The sequence below is a fragment of the Haplochromis burtoni genome, unplaced genomic scaffold (assembly GCF_018398535.1).
Source record: "Haplochromis burtoni strain Fernald_Lab_line unplaced genomic scaffold, NCSU_Asbu1 Contig_91, whole genome shotgun sequence".
Taxonomy (NCBI): Eukaryota; Metazoa; Chordata; class Actinopteri; order Cichliformes; family Cichlidae; genus Haplochromis; species Haplochromis burtoni.
The window spans coordinates 94,164-110,846 of record NW_024582452.1 but is presented as its reverse complement, the minus strand read 5'-3'; the positions used below and the strand labels follow the sequence as shown (position 1 = coordinate 110,846).

The 16,683-nt window shown below is 39.3% G+C and overlaps 1 protein-coding gene across 1 annotated transcript; it reads right to left on the bottom strand.

Annotated features, from left to right (window-relative positions):
- Window positions 1–1,286: 1,286 nt before the first annotated feature.
- Window positions 1,287–16,156, bottom strand: LOC102290589 (transcription initiation factor TFIID subunit 4). The gene is made up of 16 exons (XM_005926151.3): window positions 15,875–16,156; window positions 14,896–15,711; window positions 13,067–13,221; window positions 11,568–11,687; window positions 9,863–10,018; window positions 9,613–9,735; window positions 9,390–9,479; window positions 7,894–8,121; window positions 7,599–7,734; window positions 7,084–7,198; window positions 4,994–5,163; window positions 4,768–4,898; window positions 4,535–4,660; window positions 4,245–4,301; window positions 4,021–4,140; window positions 1,287–3,912 (listed from the first exon to the last, which is right to left on the bottom strand). The coding sequence occupies exons 1-16, from the start codon at window positions 16,140–16,142 to the stop codon at window positions 3,745–3,747; spliced, it is 2,979 nt and encodes a 992-aa protein (XP_005926213.1). The 5' UTR covers window positions 16,143–16,156; the 3' UTR covers window positions 1,287–3,744.
- Between the last annotated feature and the right edge of the window lie 527 nt (window positions 16,157–16,683).

The following is a 16,683-nucleotide window of genomic DNA, read 5'->3' as shown; positions in this document are numbered from 1 at the left end:
ACTTAGTATTCATTTTATCTCTTTATGAGCTAAATGGTATGGACTTCCACAACAATACCAGTTTTCCATGTGGCCCCTTGGGTTTAATTATTCCCCACATCTGCTCTAGGTCCTCAATACACAAGGACAGCTTCAGGACTGTGGACTGTAAATAAAAGATGGCTGCAACCAAGCAACATAAAAAGAAGACATTTTCCTTTTTTTCGCACATCTATTTATGTGAAATAAAAAAGGAGTCAAGAAAAATGTTGAAGCTTTTTTTATATGAAGGTACATCACAGTGAAATGGTGTAGCATGTAACTTCAAGTGTCAAAGGTTTGTAAACCGTACTGTATCACTTCAAAGTTTGCATGATGTAACAAAACTTTTCTTTAGTTTTCCTGTTGTGGTGAATGAATAGACATTTTGGACTGAAAAATAAGATTACAGTGATGGATCACTAAACCTAAACCTCTTCATGACTTCTGGTCTTAACTTAATCTAAAGACTGGCATTACCTTTACTGTAGTTCTTTAAAGAAGTCAGCAAGAGGTTGGGAGATTAAAAGTTGAAGTTTTATTCTGAGCAAAACATCTTTTGATAACATTTCAAGGTTGGAGGGGAAATTAATTCTTAGTGTTCTACTGTAACAGGCTTCTATTTATGTGATTTTGTGGACCAGGACTCGTCATTCTTGTGCCTAATGGGTGCAGAATATTAGAATTTTTTTAACGTGGAAAGAGAGAAACCACTAAAGGCATGTTATCCTTTTACATCACATTTGTCTTTTTCTGAGAGGACATTTTCCTACCTATTGAAAAGCATGAACAAAAAGCACTGTGAGGAATCATTTTAGAAATATAAAAGCTCCTTCTTGAGTTGAGCACGTATTTTATAATTTCTACTTCATGGTCTACTTCTTTGATGTATCTGAATAGTTTGAAAGCTATTTACTATGAGCTGTACACTTTCACACCCAGAAGATGGAAAATTCAGATGTTATGATTGGACAAGACATAATGTAGTTTGTCAAATCAATATTATGAATTACAATCAGACAATGAAACAGTCCACCTTCTAACTTCATTAGGACTTGACCACGAAGCTCCCAGCACCAGTGTTTGTGCTGACGTTAATGCCAGAGAAGATTTGGAAGTCTGCAGTCTTGAATCAGCAGAGGGTTGCTAATGTTTTCAAATTTGGATAGGGGCTTGATTTTATGCCTCTTTGGTAATGGGACTGAAAATGTCTGAATTCCAATTCCACATTGTGAACCTGTCAGAAATTAAGACCATTAAGACAGAAATAGTTGTTTATGTTTTATTTGGAGAACTTTTTCTCTCAATCCATTATAAAATAGCAATTAAAAACCTTTTTGTTTGAAAATCCTCTATTTACATATAAACAAGTAGCTGTGCAAATTTTACAAGATATTGGCAAGAAAGCATAATATTTTTGTCTCCTTTTGTCACATAATTGTACAAGAAAAATAAGACATTTTTTCGTAATTCAAAATTGTCAAGTAAATCTACAAAGAGCAACTTAAGTATATACAGTAATAAAACTTGCTGATAAACATCTTGTCATAAAATGCTAAAGGTATAAAGACAAAAATTAGTATGTGCACAAAAATATAAACAATTTATAGAAGGTATGTTCATTTGATTGATTAGTTTTAGAAAACTGATCTGTCAAAGTGCAGTTGTTGCTCTGCATTTCACGTTTACCCAAAATAACCTCTATCATTCATAAATAAAAAAAAGTGTGGACATTCAACTTATTGAAAAAAATGTAATTCACTTAAATCGCTGAAATTAGTAATAATATTAGAATCGATTTTAAAATTGACTTTAAAAATCACATTACAGTAAAAATACCCCCAACCTGGCTATGTTAAATTATTAAGAGCCATTTCATTTCCAAAATCATAACAACCTAGTCTTACTTGGTAAGTCTTTAGTTCTGTGGGTGATATTAAATAAAGGCATCATAAAAAACAAAAACAAACAAAACCCGGCTTATTTATTTGCGACAATTTTCAAGAAAAGGAGTAAAATTACCATTTTTGTTTTCAGAATTTAAATTTTTCATTTTTCTCTGCTCTTCTAAATATGTGGACCGTGAGCTCGCTTCCACTGCAGAAAATCTGCCGCTAAAAGTTTACACCGATGACTGCAATCACACTGTGATGAATAACAATTTCTTTGGAGAGGATTTTCACTGTGATTCAGTTCTTGACGTAAATGTCATACTGACATCAGTGAAGAAATGTATTAACGCTACTAGCAGCTGGAGATGGGAAAGGAAATCTCAGTACTAAACAGTTGCAGTCAAAGTTTTGCAGCTCCACCCATAACAGCGTATACCCTCAGTATGCTTTGTTTATCATTTCTACATGCACAAGTGCAACAGAAGTCACATTCTGTTGTTCAGACAAACTACAGATGACGGTGGCAACCTGCTAGCAACTGCAAGGAGATGTTCAGTGCAGCACCATATACTTCTAGGGAACCAACTTCACATTAGAAACAGCAACAACCTCAAGCAAACATTCACCAATCATTGGCAGAATACATCCTTTTCCCTGGCAACAAGTGGTTACCAAGGGTCACTGACCAGCCTAACTGCTGCCTGAATGGACCATAAGAAATTTATTTCACAGTAGTTGCCAGCAACCTACAGTAACTACTTGCAACTGGTTGGAAAAATGCGCATTTCCCCCTTCTGACTGGCGATTACCAGATGGTTGCCAACCGATCTCTAGGCTTGTATGTGGTGGAGCGCTCCAGAGGTTTAAAAGGAGATGGCACAAATTTAAGTCAGGTAAAGCTGACAGGTAAAGGGTGGAGTCACGATACCTTATGAGTACATCTTACCTAGTTGCTTTTAATTACTGACGAGCGACATAAAGTATTTAAATTCTCTGTAGAAAATACAAGACCCTAATTAAAAAGACTTCAAAATTTGTGCAAGAACTCTCACCATAAATCAGAAATCCTATGACAGTGAGCTCTAATACCACCTCTACACTGCACACAATACATGACACATAAAATATCATTGATTCCAATCACAGACAAAGATAAAAAAGAAATAAAACAAAACAACAGCCAACCAACAACAACAACTGTATCCCTAAAAAATCCTCTCATTCTACAAATCTGGAGAGAAGTGTTGGATATATAAAATTCCTTGATCAACACATTCTAATCCATATGGCTTAAACTGTTAAGAAGGCAACTCAGCAGATGATAAGACCGGTTAAGATTAATCTCTGTAAAACGATCCACAGGCATTGCTAAAATATAGTATAAATGTACGATAAATTAAAATCTCTGTTAACGACTTAAATAAACAAGAGTGTCTGCCAAGCACTTCAAAGAGATTTGCTGCTACAGCACAGACGCCACTGACACACGTTTTAAATCTGAAGTGTTCGGTTTGGTAAAGACATTGTTCTTTTGTGTAGCATGAGGCAGTGCATCTTCATCGAGTGTGGTTGGTTGTAACTGCAGAGCTGAGAGGCGCACTGAATTCAGGGCCAAGTTCCAATATTTGCTCCATTTCTCCACTGAAAATACAAAAGTCCTTTTCTTTAAGAGGCTTTTGAAAGCCAAGGTCTCTTCAGCATGACTCCCACAGACAGATGCCTCATAATTCAACAGTGGGTGATCAAAGGAAGTACCGGCAGGAAGGGTCGGAGCCGATGGTCCACTCTGCCTCCTTAATGCCACTGAGTGAAACTAGTCATTTTAATGCGGGTGCTATTTGAGGAAGCCTTTATAGAGCAGGTGTGAGTGACTGGTTCCTCTTTCATTCTCCAGACAGAAGAGCAGGTCCCTGAGGTTGACTCTAGTGATGCGCTGTCGCATAAACTGTCTGGAGCCTGTTCCACCTGAGCCTCCAGTCTGAGAGGGACACGACCCTGATCCCTGGAGGGTGAAACAAAGCAAGGACATTCAATTTTTCATCAACTGCTTTTGTGAATCCAGAAAACTTCAAAATAAGCACATCCCTACTTTGGGTTAATCACACCTCACCTCTGCATTGGCACCTCTACCCGGTGAGTCCATTTTCCGCTTTTTCCTTGGGCCGATTGCTGCCAGCGCTGTTAGGTTGGCTTCTCTCTGCCTGATTTGAGCCAGCTCCTGCTGCTGCATCTGAAATACAAGTAGTAACACATACATTCAACGTACAGGCAAACTCATAACAATGCTTCAAAAAGAAAGCAATCACCCAGGATATTATTTTAGCATATACTTACTTCTTTGGCCTTCTGTTTCAGTCGGAGTTGCTCCGGGTCTTCTTGCCGTGACCGAGACTGAAATAATATCGAGGACATTTTAATATTTCAAAAAGGATATGTAGAATTTATTAAATGACTTGTTTTATTCATTCACTCTCTCAGTTTCCATGTCTGGCATTTGGTGATGGCAGGGAAAATGTATATTAATGACAATGACCCAAGAGCACTCACTTGCCTTCTCTGTATAATTATGCATACAAGATTGTTTCTGTCAGTGATACCGTGTGTCCTTGTTCGAATGCTGTTACCTTGGCAGCTTTCAAGAGGATCTCTCTCTCCTGCTCTTCCTTCCTTTGCTTCTCCATTTGATCCAGCTGCTCAAAGAATTTGAGCTGGGTTCGCACATCGCTCGCCTGCTCATACTGTTCATCTTCCTGGAGTTGGCATGAAAAGCGAGGACAGACAGGAAAATGAAACAAGAGATCTTAAAACACAGTAGTGAGTGGGTCTCCCCTACTCTACAATTGCAATCAATTATCACCTTAAAAGTCAAGTTCTTCTGCTGTGCAACATGCGACACCTTTTCCAGTATGTCTTGCAGGCGTTGCTGTGTGGCATGGGAAATGTAGTTGATCACATCTGTGCCCAACTCACTGACACTGAACTTCTTACCTGTCGCAACAGGAGTGAGTATGGATAAAGCTTTAGACGGTGTCAGCATACTGAGGAACATGCTGTGCATTTTCTCGACAGTGTACATCTCTCACCAATGTCCAGAACTATCCGGGTGAGTAAAGAGGTGGAAAGGAAGGTCTCGTCCTTACAGGAACGAGTCACCATGCCAACAAGCTCGGAGTTGGTTGCTAAGATACGGGCACTCTCTTCTGACAAGTTGACTCCTGCCATTGAGGCCACATCGTTGATATCGTCATCGTCCCTGGAGAAGAGACAAAAACAGTTTTCTTACTTTTTGTGTCTTAAGCACATTTATACAGAATAAATACAACATTAAAAAAAACCAACACAACACACACAGAGTACTTGGCACTGTATGATGACAAAGAGAGGTGTTATCCTTAATATGAGTATCACAGGTGTACAGCTCTGGCTGTGGTCCCAATCACCTGTAATTATAACCTTCTATTCATGAGGCAACCAATTGGAAGCACTTGTTTAACACAGTTAATGAACTAAGGAGCTGCACAAAGGATAATAAAGTAAATAAATTCAGTTCTGAATTGTGAAAAGCTACTCTAATAGAGGCCAAGACTGAAAATATGGTGCTGGAAGTCAGTATGACAGGTAAACTTTAAGATAAAAGTAACAACAGCAATAAACTGCATCAATTTATCTTACGGTTGGCACATAAAAAGTTATGACATCACGTAAGTTTCTATTAGAGATGGACCGATCCGATATTACGTATCGGTATCGGTCCGATACTGACCTAAATTACTGGATCGGATATCGGAGAAAAATAAAAAATGTAATCCGATCCATTAAATATCACGAAAGCACCTCACATACGCCGTAACTCACCTCAGAACGTTAGCACGTCGGAGCAGTATGCATCACGTGATAGAGGGCTGTGGCATGCGGGACCTGTCGGTGGTCTGGATAGCATTTGGAGCTTCGCTAGCAACCTGGCATTTCATCTCCGACAAAGTTATCCCCGAGAGAAGTAAAGCAAGTGTGTAAGTCCATCTCTGAATGTTTGTAAAGCATTCCTGCGTTAAGCTTAACGAGCGACTGCCTCTCGCTCTCCGGCTGCTACTTCAATCGTGAAACTGCTAATGATCAGCTGATCGGCTTTTCTGTCGCGAGTCTCTCTTGTTTGTTTTTGGTCCACTTTGCGCCAGAAAGAGGAAACCAGCGGCTGAACAACAGCAGCACGTTTAAGCTTGATAAGCTGTTGTTAAATTTATTTAATATTACTTTCTACACCAGGATCGTTTTCTACGTAGCTGACGGCTGGTAACTGTGCAGGGGCGGATCTAGCAAAGTTTAGCCAGGGGGGCCGATAGGGCATTAACGGGAAAAGGGGGCACAAAGACATACTTTTCTTTCTTATTCTCATTTAAAATGTCTAGCTTTTAATAAATAATTATCTGACACCCAAAGTTTTAATTTGATGTAAAATGAATAGAAGTCAATTACTGTATATAGTGACTATTAAGTCTAATATATATACCCTAGTAAGCTATAGTACTTTTTCCTTTGGGAAGGTACCATCTGTGCAGTCTGCAATTTTGTTGAAGAAAGATGTTGAATCTATTTAATATTTCTTGAAAAATAATTGATTTCTGTGCATTTTTTTCACACTGCATCAAATTAAGGTTGATTACGTCGATTAAGCATCATGAGGTGGAGCGTGAGGGGTGGTTCCCTATTTTTTATTTATTTATTTTTGTTGTTGCTGGGAGTTGGAACCCTATTAGTTAGGTTGCTTAATATTTACGCTAAGTACTCTTTAAAATACCAGAATAGGGAGGATGGTGTAGGTTAAGTTTATTAGATTGATCAGTATTGCTGAACTATGAAATTTTTTTTTGTATACAGGTATAACAGAATAGCTTTAGTGTAGTTGTTGTTTTAAACTTGAGTATGAACTTGCAGACTTGCAAAATGCAGCAAGATATTTTAAAAAAACAGTTTTGTTGATTAAAAAACACTATATCGGATTCATATCGGTATCGGCAGATATCCAAATTTATGATATCGGTATCGGTATCGGACATAAAAAAGTGGTATCGTGCCATCTCTAGTTTCTATGGATACTTAATTATCTGTGAACGCATATACAGATACTGGTATTTAACAGTGAGTTGGATTTCTTTTTTTTTTTGGTCTCTCGTACCTGAAAGTGCCTCCTCCTTCCTTCAGCTTGTTCTTCTGAGCTGCACCGAAGGAAGGCTGACTGAAAGCTTGTATTCCTTTGGGTGCTGGAGCCAATGTCTGCTTCACTGCTGGTACTAAAAATCATAAACAGGAGCAAAAACAGGTTTTCTGTAGTGAATTTAGACTAATGAAAGGCAGCTGCACCTAAAACTATTAGAGCACGCACTTTGGACTTTGTGTCTTGCAATTACAAACAGTAGCCACAAGGTGGTAGCGCTTCCATAGACGTGTTAAATGCATTAAAGAAAGAAGCTAAACTGAAGCAAAACAGCTGCAATTTAGTGGATTTTAGTGATGCTATTGCATTAGTGGACCATGGGGATGTTTTCATGGATATCCATTTGAAACTGTATGAGGTACTAAAGTAATGAAATACAACACTGAGACTGAACATTGAAACTAACTGTACATTGATCAGTGATAAACCAGTAATAAATATCAGTTAAGCATTAAACAAATATTAATATGACCCACTTGTTTGTAGCTGTTTGATAACCTGTGGCTGGCCCACGATGATGCGACTGTGAGCTTGTCCTCTCAGTGTTACCACGGCAGACTGAGCCAGCGTCACCGGTGGCCTCACAATGGTCCCCTGTTGCTGGGGTACTATCTGTGCACATTCAGAAAAAGACTAAGAATGAGAAACCTAAAAGAAAGCACACAAATGAAAGAAGTAGAGACAGGCATATATTCAGAAGCGTCCACTTGTTCATACATGTTCATCAATATATTCCGATACACGTAATAGCAAAAAAACCCAAAACATTACCAGTCCCGGTTTACTGTGAGGCGTCTGTGTAAGGCTGATAACTGTGGTTTTGGTTGTGGCAGGGCTGGTGGTTGTAGTGATGGTGGTGGAGAGAGGAGGTCGCAGCACCACAGCAGTGAGTGCTGTGGAGGCTGCTGCTGCAGGCTGAGGGCTCAGCTGAGGCAGCAGGCTTTGTTGGATGAAGGCCTCTGAATCTGGGGTCATCTGGCGCAGCGCTGGAAGACTTCTCTACAGTCAGAATGAATGAAGTGTGTATGTATTCAGTTCATAATGTGAATGAGTCAGTTAGTTGTGGTTATTGTGCTGGAGTCTTGGCCAGAGTACTCTTTAAAAAGAGAGGTTTTTACCTGGATAAGTAAAGAATATAATAGAAAGAAATCTAACAGAAGCAGCTCTTAGTGATAAATGATTAAATTTCTATCATTTCTACACATCACATAGTACTCTAAAGAAACTGCAGTGCATAGAATTTAGTTTATGATGTAAGTGAAGTTCATTATGTAAGTGGAGTTCAGAAAAGTTTTTTTCTTTTTCATTTCTGTTCTTTGACTTTTCAACAAGAAACTATTGCAGAAGCTATATGAAACAACATGCTTTAGAGATTTTTAAATATTATGAAATAGCTTTATTGATTTGATTATGAAAGAGAAATGCAGAGAGAATAAATTTGCCCCATCCTTTCTAGATTTTTAAAGCTACCTGTCTGGCTACTACATCACCATGTCAGCCAGCAGAGCAGATATTTCCTCTAGTTTTTCAGTAGCATTTAAGTCCATGTGTGACAAATTGCTATAGCTTTTGGCCTGGTCCTGATTAAGGCTGCAAATCCTCCGCTCACCTGCACTCTAATCTCTGTCATGGAGTGGTACATGTGTGCGAATGCACACCTAGCAGTAGAAGTCACCAACCACTGGCTTCTTTTTGATACAGTGAATTTTAGGATTAGCGTTAACTGCTGCCTACAAAACAGGTAAAAGATGGCTTGCAAATTTTACTTTCCAAAATGCTGTTAAAAAATTGGTCAAGGTGAAGACCAACACAACCTTCAGATAAAGTTGCATTTGTTTGGCAGGAATGCAAATTAAAGTCCCATGTGACCACAAAGGAGCTTACCTTTATATTGTGGAGCATCTACATTATCAGCTTTCAGCCCAAAATCACATGATAACAATTGACAACACTGAGTAAACTGTTAAGGGGGAAAATATTCTGCTTTGAGGCTAGAAATAAGGTTTCCATGAAATATTAATCAATTTAAGCAAAAATGCTGCAGTGATCCTAAGCATGCCTCAGAACCATTATTGAAAATCTGTGGGCAGATCCTAAACATAGCCAATGGACAAGATGTGCAATAATGTGAGAAAATTCTCTAATCAAAGACAAGAGTCTTGATGGCTTTTAAGTTTGTGAGTAATACAGTGTTCAAATGTAAGTCCCAAAGTTACAGAACAATGTAATAACTTTGGTTTTGTCTGCAGGTGTGTCACTAATCTCACCTTGAGAAAAGGTACAAGGTATGGCTGCGGTGATGAGTTGAGCTCCTGGTATAACCTACTGGTAAAATCTTCTGGCTCTATCTTTGCTTCCTGTTACAAGGAAAAGAGAAAAAAAAAAACATGATGGATGAGAATACATCATACATAAATAAACTTTGAAGGAATTTCACCAGGAGAAAGATTAAGTGTCAACCCAGAGAAGGTAAGAGGGAGAGAGAAGTACCAGTAGGTTCTTGACGAGCTCCTTAACATTGGCTGTGGTCTCAGACGACTGTTTCCCGCTGGATGCCAGCTTGATCAGTGTCGACAGAAAATTTCTACATTTTTTCACATTCTCCAGCGTCTCCTGCAAGCACACACAAATATTTTCTCTCAAATATTTACATAATACATGAAAAAAAAACATTAAATAGGGTGTAGGGAAAAAGGTATTTTTTGCTGTTCATCAATCATGGTTAGCAATTCTCTCTTACAGCTGTGACAGGTGTCGGAGTGACAGGGGTTGCAGTAGCTCCAACGGGCCCCACCCTCTGTGCTACTGCTGTGGAGGCGGATCCGGGCTGCACTGTGGTGGCGGTTCCTAGCGGCTGTCCTGCGGTGGTAGCAACCCCTCCCAGCATGATGGTGTTCTGTATGTGTCAGTGAATATGCACTTGAAATTAGACCCAAGAAAAATGATGAGGTCAGAAACAGCTTTAACACGAGCAGGCCTGTTGAACAGTGCATTTCCTTTTTTTCACATAACACTGGTGTTCTATGAATTTTACTTTTTATATACACAAACGCTTTAGAGCTTACTCTAAAAGCATGATCTGGGAAAAAAAAACTAACAAGGTTTAGCAAAAATATATTTAAGGAATTTCCATGGCAATAAGGACAAAAAAGATGAATAGAAGCAGCAATGTTTTTAAAAGTGAGCAAACAAGCCAGCCAGAGAGGAACTGAAAACAACTGTGTTGACCTTGTTGCAAAATCCCATCCTTTCATGCCACCGTTTGGCAGAAAAATTGACCATATAATCTATGAAACAGATTCTGTGCTTGTTTTTTTAAAAACCATCTCACAGTAGGAAATCAGTCTTAACGAGTTCATGGAGGATACATTCAGCTTTTACTTGAGCAACAGTAATAAGAGTCTTACTTTAATATTCTCATATACCAAGAACCTTCTGCACAGCTGTTCTCAGCAGGTGTACAGTAACAGGCACACATTCCCTGACAAATAGAAAAATTATGAAGTGTAATTCATTTCGAATAACAACACTCTGCAGACACTTCAGACACACCGCTGGCAATTCTAACTGAAGCAAATGTCATGTAAGTAGCAGCATGAGTTAGACTAATTTGGGTCAACTGTGTGAGATTAATGGAAACAGGATGTGACCGAGATCATAGTGAGGACCACTTGTCCAGATGTGGAAGATGAGAGAGTAGTGGTTTTAATCCAGGTCACAAGGGGGTATGAGAAACAATGACAATGAGATTTGTTTGTTTTTTTTCCTAAAAAAAATTCCTTAATGTTAAAGATGATTGGAAAGATGCCTGGGTATGGCTATATGTAGGAACTGTTGAAAACAAATTGGGAATGATTCAAAAACTACACAGGAGTTTACGACCAAAATTACATGAAACCATTCAAGGTTCAGAGAACTTGGAAAAATCTCTTCACACAAGGAATGAGGCCAAAATCCAGCACTGAATAGATGTTATGTTTGGGCTGTTAGGCAGACCTACATTAAAAACAGAGATGATTCTGTAGTGAAAAATCACATGAGCATGAGATTGGAAAAGCTTTAAAAACTACAGTTCATAAGTGCATCTACAGGGGCAATTTAAGAAAACTTTTTAAGATACTCTTTCCCTTGGTTTTAGTCTATTGTAGGGTCTCAGATCTATACATTTTTCTAAAAAAAAAAAAAAACTTTTTGAAATTTGATCATTTGATTTACAGGTGATTCTATTCCTATTTTAATAATGTTTTACACAGCTTCGCTCTGGACAAGCGTATGCAATGCCTGGGTTCAAACCAGGCCAGGATGTTTAACTTAATCCATTATGAAAAAACAAAGCTTCCCCAGGTAAACCGCAAGAGCATAGGGGGAAAATGCAAACTGAGCCTATGGGTTACACTTGGTGTTATGGAAATGAATCATTTGATTTAAATATAGTGAGAGTTTACCTGCAGAACAGGAGGCCTCTGTAGTGCGGTGGTAGCTGTCACAGTGGTCTGAACTGTGGAACACTGTTTAATAATGGTGGTGGGAGTAACAGGACGAGCCAGCAGTGGTGCACCTGGTGCCTGCAAGGACATATAAAAGAAGATGTTACGCTTTTGGCAGACAGTGGAGCAGCAAGGGTTTTTCGGACACATGCTATATTGCTTAATAATAAATAAATAAATAACAAAAATCAGAAAATATTCAAAAAGTTACATATTAGTAGTAGTATATAGTATATGTTTTTAAGTTGGATGCAACAGTTACTCTGTGGAATGAAAATTAAATCAGAAATACTTGTTTTGTAAATGTTTACCAAGCAGAGGCACAGTATTTATGTTGAAGCAGTAACCAAAACTTAATTATAAACAGAAAGTAAAATAGTGATTAAGTTTATCCTTACTTTGAAGTTACAAGAGAGGTGTAATGTGAAAGAAGTTCAGCACAGCTTTCTTTGCATTACCTGGCATGTCAAAAACTACAACCCCTGCTAGAAGTGAATGGGTATCACTTCAGTGGTTATCTACTTCCAGTGTTAACGCAGGCTTTCTGCCTCAGGCTCTGTGGACGCTCACAAAAAAAGGGGGCATTTTACGCATCACGAGTGCCGCCTACTTCGATCAGATGACGATAAAACGTGATAAAAATCTATAAAGAGCATAAAAATTTAACATGCAATATAAAAGAAAGGAAAATGCAACCCCATTACAAGTAAGATAGGAAATTAATGCAGCAGAAAATTATTAATCTCGGGATTTAGCGCACTGAGGTGTAAAATAAACATTTCTATTTGAGTTAATCATTTTAATGCCGAGTGCACTCTCAGTCCTGCTTAGTTCTAAAATGACAGCTGCATGTTAGAGCTCTGAAACTTTCAACTGGACACATTTAAACATTAAATGGTACTGTCCCAAAGCCTGATAAGGGGACTGAAAATCACTTTAGTGAAAATTCAGTGAAAATGTGACAATTTACAGGTGACTTTAAATTAAAAACCCTGAGCACGGCCTGCTTCCAACCAGGTTATGTGTTTAGCATAAGTTATCACTGTGAAAACCAGATAAAAAGGAACATATTTATGTATATGTAGCTTTAAAAATGATATGTTAATGTTACTGGTATAGACAGCATTGAATATGTCTATGAGTCACTGTAGATGGGATGTGGATGACCAGAGAAGAAAAAAAAAAATCAATAAAAGACAACTAATTTGAATTAATATAACTGATGTTGGGAATATAAACAAGTTTACTGGTTTTGCCAGACTGAACTTTATTTCAGTAAAAATTCACTTGTACTCTTTTACTGTCAAAGACTAATAAATCAAATGTGAATTGGGAGGAATTACCTTTTTTGGGTTCTGAGAAAAAGTCTGAGAACCAACTGTTACAGAAGGCTTACAGAACTGTACAGGTATCTGAGTCATATTTTCTGCGTTTGACTGTATCTAGCAGATCTGTACCTGTAGGGATGTGATCTGGACAGGTGGAGTGCTTGTGGGAGCTGGAGGTCGTGGAGTCATGGCGCTTTGTGACTGCGACTGAGCTTGCATTTGAGCCAAAGCCTGCTGGGGAATCATCAGCAGTTGCCCACTCTCACTGCGAACCAAGACCATTCCTGTACGTGCCAAATATCCAAGGAGTTAAAATATTAAAAGGTCATTATCTTCCTGTCCCAATGAGTCACCAAAAAAAAGGATGTATGCACGCATGTATGCATCAATAGTGAGCCCTATTTAGTCCTAAGCCACTCAGCAACTTGTCAAACCAAAAAGAGCCACAAGCATGTTAGCAGAGTCTGACTGACATATGTGACAATATTAAAACATTTATTTTGTTAGGAGTATAATGCAGGAGAGAGAGACTTGGGGCAATAAAGGAATAGTTTATACAGAAGAACAGCCCCATTTCAGTCTTTACAAAACTCTGTCTGCAAAAGAGCAGAGCAATCAATGATGCAGGGATGAGCGGCGTCTTCAAAGTAAATAGAACTAATAGTAAAGTTAATAAACAATTACCCCACCATTTTCCTGTCTCAACATAACTCTTAAATGCTTAAATACGTATGCCAGTATACCCATATTTATTATTATTGGAATTTTATATTTATAAAAAATTGATATTACCAGAAAAAAACATTATCAGTCAGGGTCTATATGGCAGCCTAAATAAAAAACATAAAACATTCTTGTTTCTGCTCAAAATAACATGTCTTCTTGCCACCAATTTATTTTTATTGTATGGCAGTGTAATACTATGCACCACAGCCTTATGTCAACAGTGTCTGTTAAAGAGGTGACAACATGACTCTACTACATAATAATAACACAGACATTCTAAGACTGGCCAAATAAATGGCCAGAGGTGTTTCAGCAAGGCTACAAAGTGGGAATACCTTGGAATCAGAATCAGAATCAGAAGACTTTATTTATCCCCAAGGGGCAATTAAATCTGCCATGGAAGAAATCTGCCATTAATACAGTGGCCTACAACAAAGAACTATATCCTACAGAGAGGCCACAAAGGGGATTTTCCATTCTAAATTGCAAATAGATGCATTTGTCAAAAATGATGTTGTTTGTTTTAGGTCTGTATTTGATCTGGATTCATTTTCTAATATAATAATTCTTTATTTTATGCTATACTGAGCACAAAATAGAATCACTGCACTTCTACAAAACCCTGAAATAACAGTTCACAACTGAGACAAAAATGCTAACCTGAAGACTTTGCATACTCAACACATGCATCCCAGAAAGTTGATTCAGTTCATTTGAACGTGGCATTATCAATCGGAGAAATGTTTCATTATGCATTCAAGTGACTTTATCAGTCAGTCACTTGGATAAGTGATGAAATATTTCTCCCACTGAAAACAGTGCATTCAGATAGAGGGAATCAACTTTCTGGGACTTCCTTACATGCATTATTGAGCATGCATCAATACATTTTAACACATGCATCCAAACACACATAATGCTTGAGCGATATCCTGTATATTTTATCCAGCTGGTGCTATTATAATAGGATGTAATCGTCTCAGACAAGACAAACTAAAAAGAATCAATAGACTGGAATGGACAGCTACATTGATAAACTATATGAAGAATGTGTTGGCTGAGTTCCACTGAATCCTGCTTTTAATCTGCTACAGAACCCTGGCCACCTCTAAAGTTGCTACTAAGCTACTACAATGTGTTTCAAATCATCTATTGCCTGCAAAGGCATCTCGGGAAACCGTTAAAGTTAATAATAATCTTCCACATGCTCTCAGACTTTACAACTCAATTACCTGGAGGCAGCTGAATGTTTTGGATATTTGGGGCGTTTTGTTGAGGCTGAGCGAGTCGAGGAGCTAACACCTGTGGAACAATAGTTCGTATTCCACCGGGAGGAGTTGCAGCAACTGTTGAAGGTACTGAAGTCCTCAAGCCCTGCAAAACAGTCGGACTCCTCACTGTCGCTGTCGTCCCTGTAGCAACAACTGAAGCCACGACGTGGGCACCAGTAGGCAAGATAACTTTTGGGCAGTCAGTTTTGCTAGCAGGAGAGCCAGTTGTGCTGGTAACACTGACAGACGGTGATGTTAAAACTGTGGTTGGACTGCCTGTACTTTGTGAAGGGTTCATGGATGTTTGCATAGGTGGCCTCACCAGCGTGATTGTGGGAACAGTTTTCACAGAAGGCTGGGACGAGATAACAGACGAAGTCACAACATTTTGCGCGTTCAAAGTAGCTCGGATAATAGTACTAGGTGTTCCAGGCAGACCTGCTGCGCTTGGTTTGCTCACAGAAACAGGTCCGTTGTTGAAGAGTGTGACAGCACCGGGCTGCGAGTTGTTGCTGTCAGCGGGTCCGCCTGCGGTTATTTGACAGTTCATCACCACGGCACCTCCATTCAGTGTTTGCGCATCGGTCGCTCCAGGTCTGCCAGCGCCAGCTGTTGCATCTAGTGTAACCATAACAACTCCGCTGGCTGCGTCCGACTTGGACTGACTCTGAGTGGCTGTCACACTCGGTCCTGCCGTCGATGTGATCCCTGCTGCCCCATCCATGCTTGAACCCAGGGACCCCGTACTGTTACTGACACCTCCTTGCGCTCCTGTCCCTGCAGCAGCGGAAACACATGAAAACAAGAGGAGTGTCGAGCAACTCTCCGATTCGCTTTAGTTTCGGGACACAGACAAGTGAAGCCAAATAAGCTATAACCAGCTGAGTAACGTGACCAAAATTAGCTAATGTTAGCTAACCGGAGTGCGCAGCTATCTTACCTGCTTTAGCAAGCTCTTGTTGTGAAAGTCCCATTTTGCTACCCTGAACATTTAAACTACTACCTAGAGCTGAGTTTCCGCCATGATTTTCTGCAGACGGGGCCCTAGCGGTTGTGTTATCGCGCCTTGTTTCTGTTAGTTCAGACTCCAGGGATCCATCTAGGTCACTAACTACTTTTTCGTCCACCTCTGTGCTCAAGAAAACATCACCCAGCAAATCGGAGCCCGCCGCCATCTTTTCCCAGCTACGCTCGTTCGTGAGACGCATGCGCCGATTGGATGCATCCTCCGTGACGCGACCTTAACTCGCCTCATGATTGGCTGTTGGATAAAAATAAAACCTGGAACAAATGTTTGCGAGCTGCAGTGTAAAGTGCCACCGCAGTCGGACTATTTCGTTGGAAACAAGCGACACCGCTCACAGAGCGGTGCCTTGTGGAGCATTAGCACATCGAATAAACTGTCAGATAGTTCTCATGCACTATCACATGATTTCAAAGATGTTTGCATTACACTATTTTACTCTCTGAACAATCCAAAATGGCTGCGTTGATGCTATTTTTCCAGGACACCCGCAGTAACCGCCTAGTGCTCACAGACAGTAGTGATGTGAAACTACCTGGATAGTAAACTTTTGAGAGTGCAGATCAGCACTTAGGCAGCCAGTTTGCACGGTTGTTTGTGCATCACAGGACTCAGCCTTTTAACGCCGTGACTGTGACTTTTGTTGCAACTTATAAAAATTATCTAAAAAATGTTTTTATGAAAAAAATATGTACCATAAGCACAATCATAATTATTGATCGAAT

Bases quoted from the DNA above. Each gene is read 5' to 3' on its own strand.
- LOC102290589 (XM_005926151.3), bottom strand. From the start codon at position 16,142: ATGCGTCTCACGAACGAGCGTAGCTGGGAAAAGATGGCGGCGGGCTCC. The intron at 11,688-13,066 runs GTACAGATCTGC...ATGTCCTTGCAG, and splicing joins TCCAGATCACATCCCTACAG to GCACCAGGTGCACCACTGCT. The intron at 3,913-4,020 runs GTGAGGTGTGAT...TTCACCCTCCAG, and splicing joins GTAGAGGTGCCAATGCAGAG to GGATCAGGGTCGTGTCCCTC.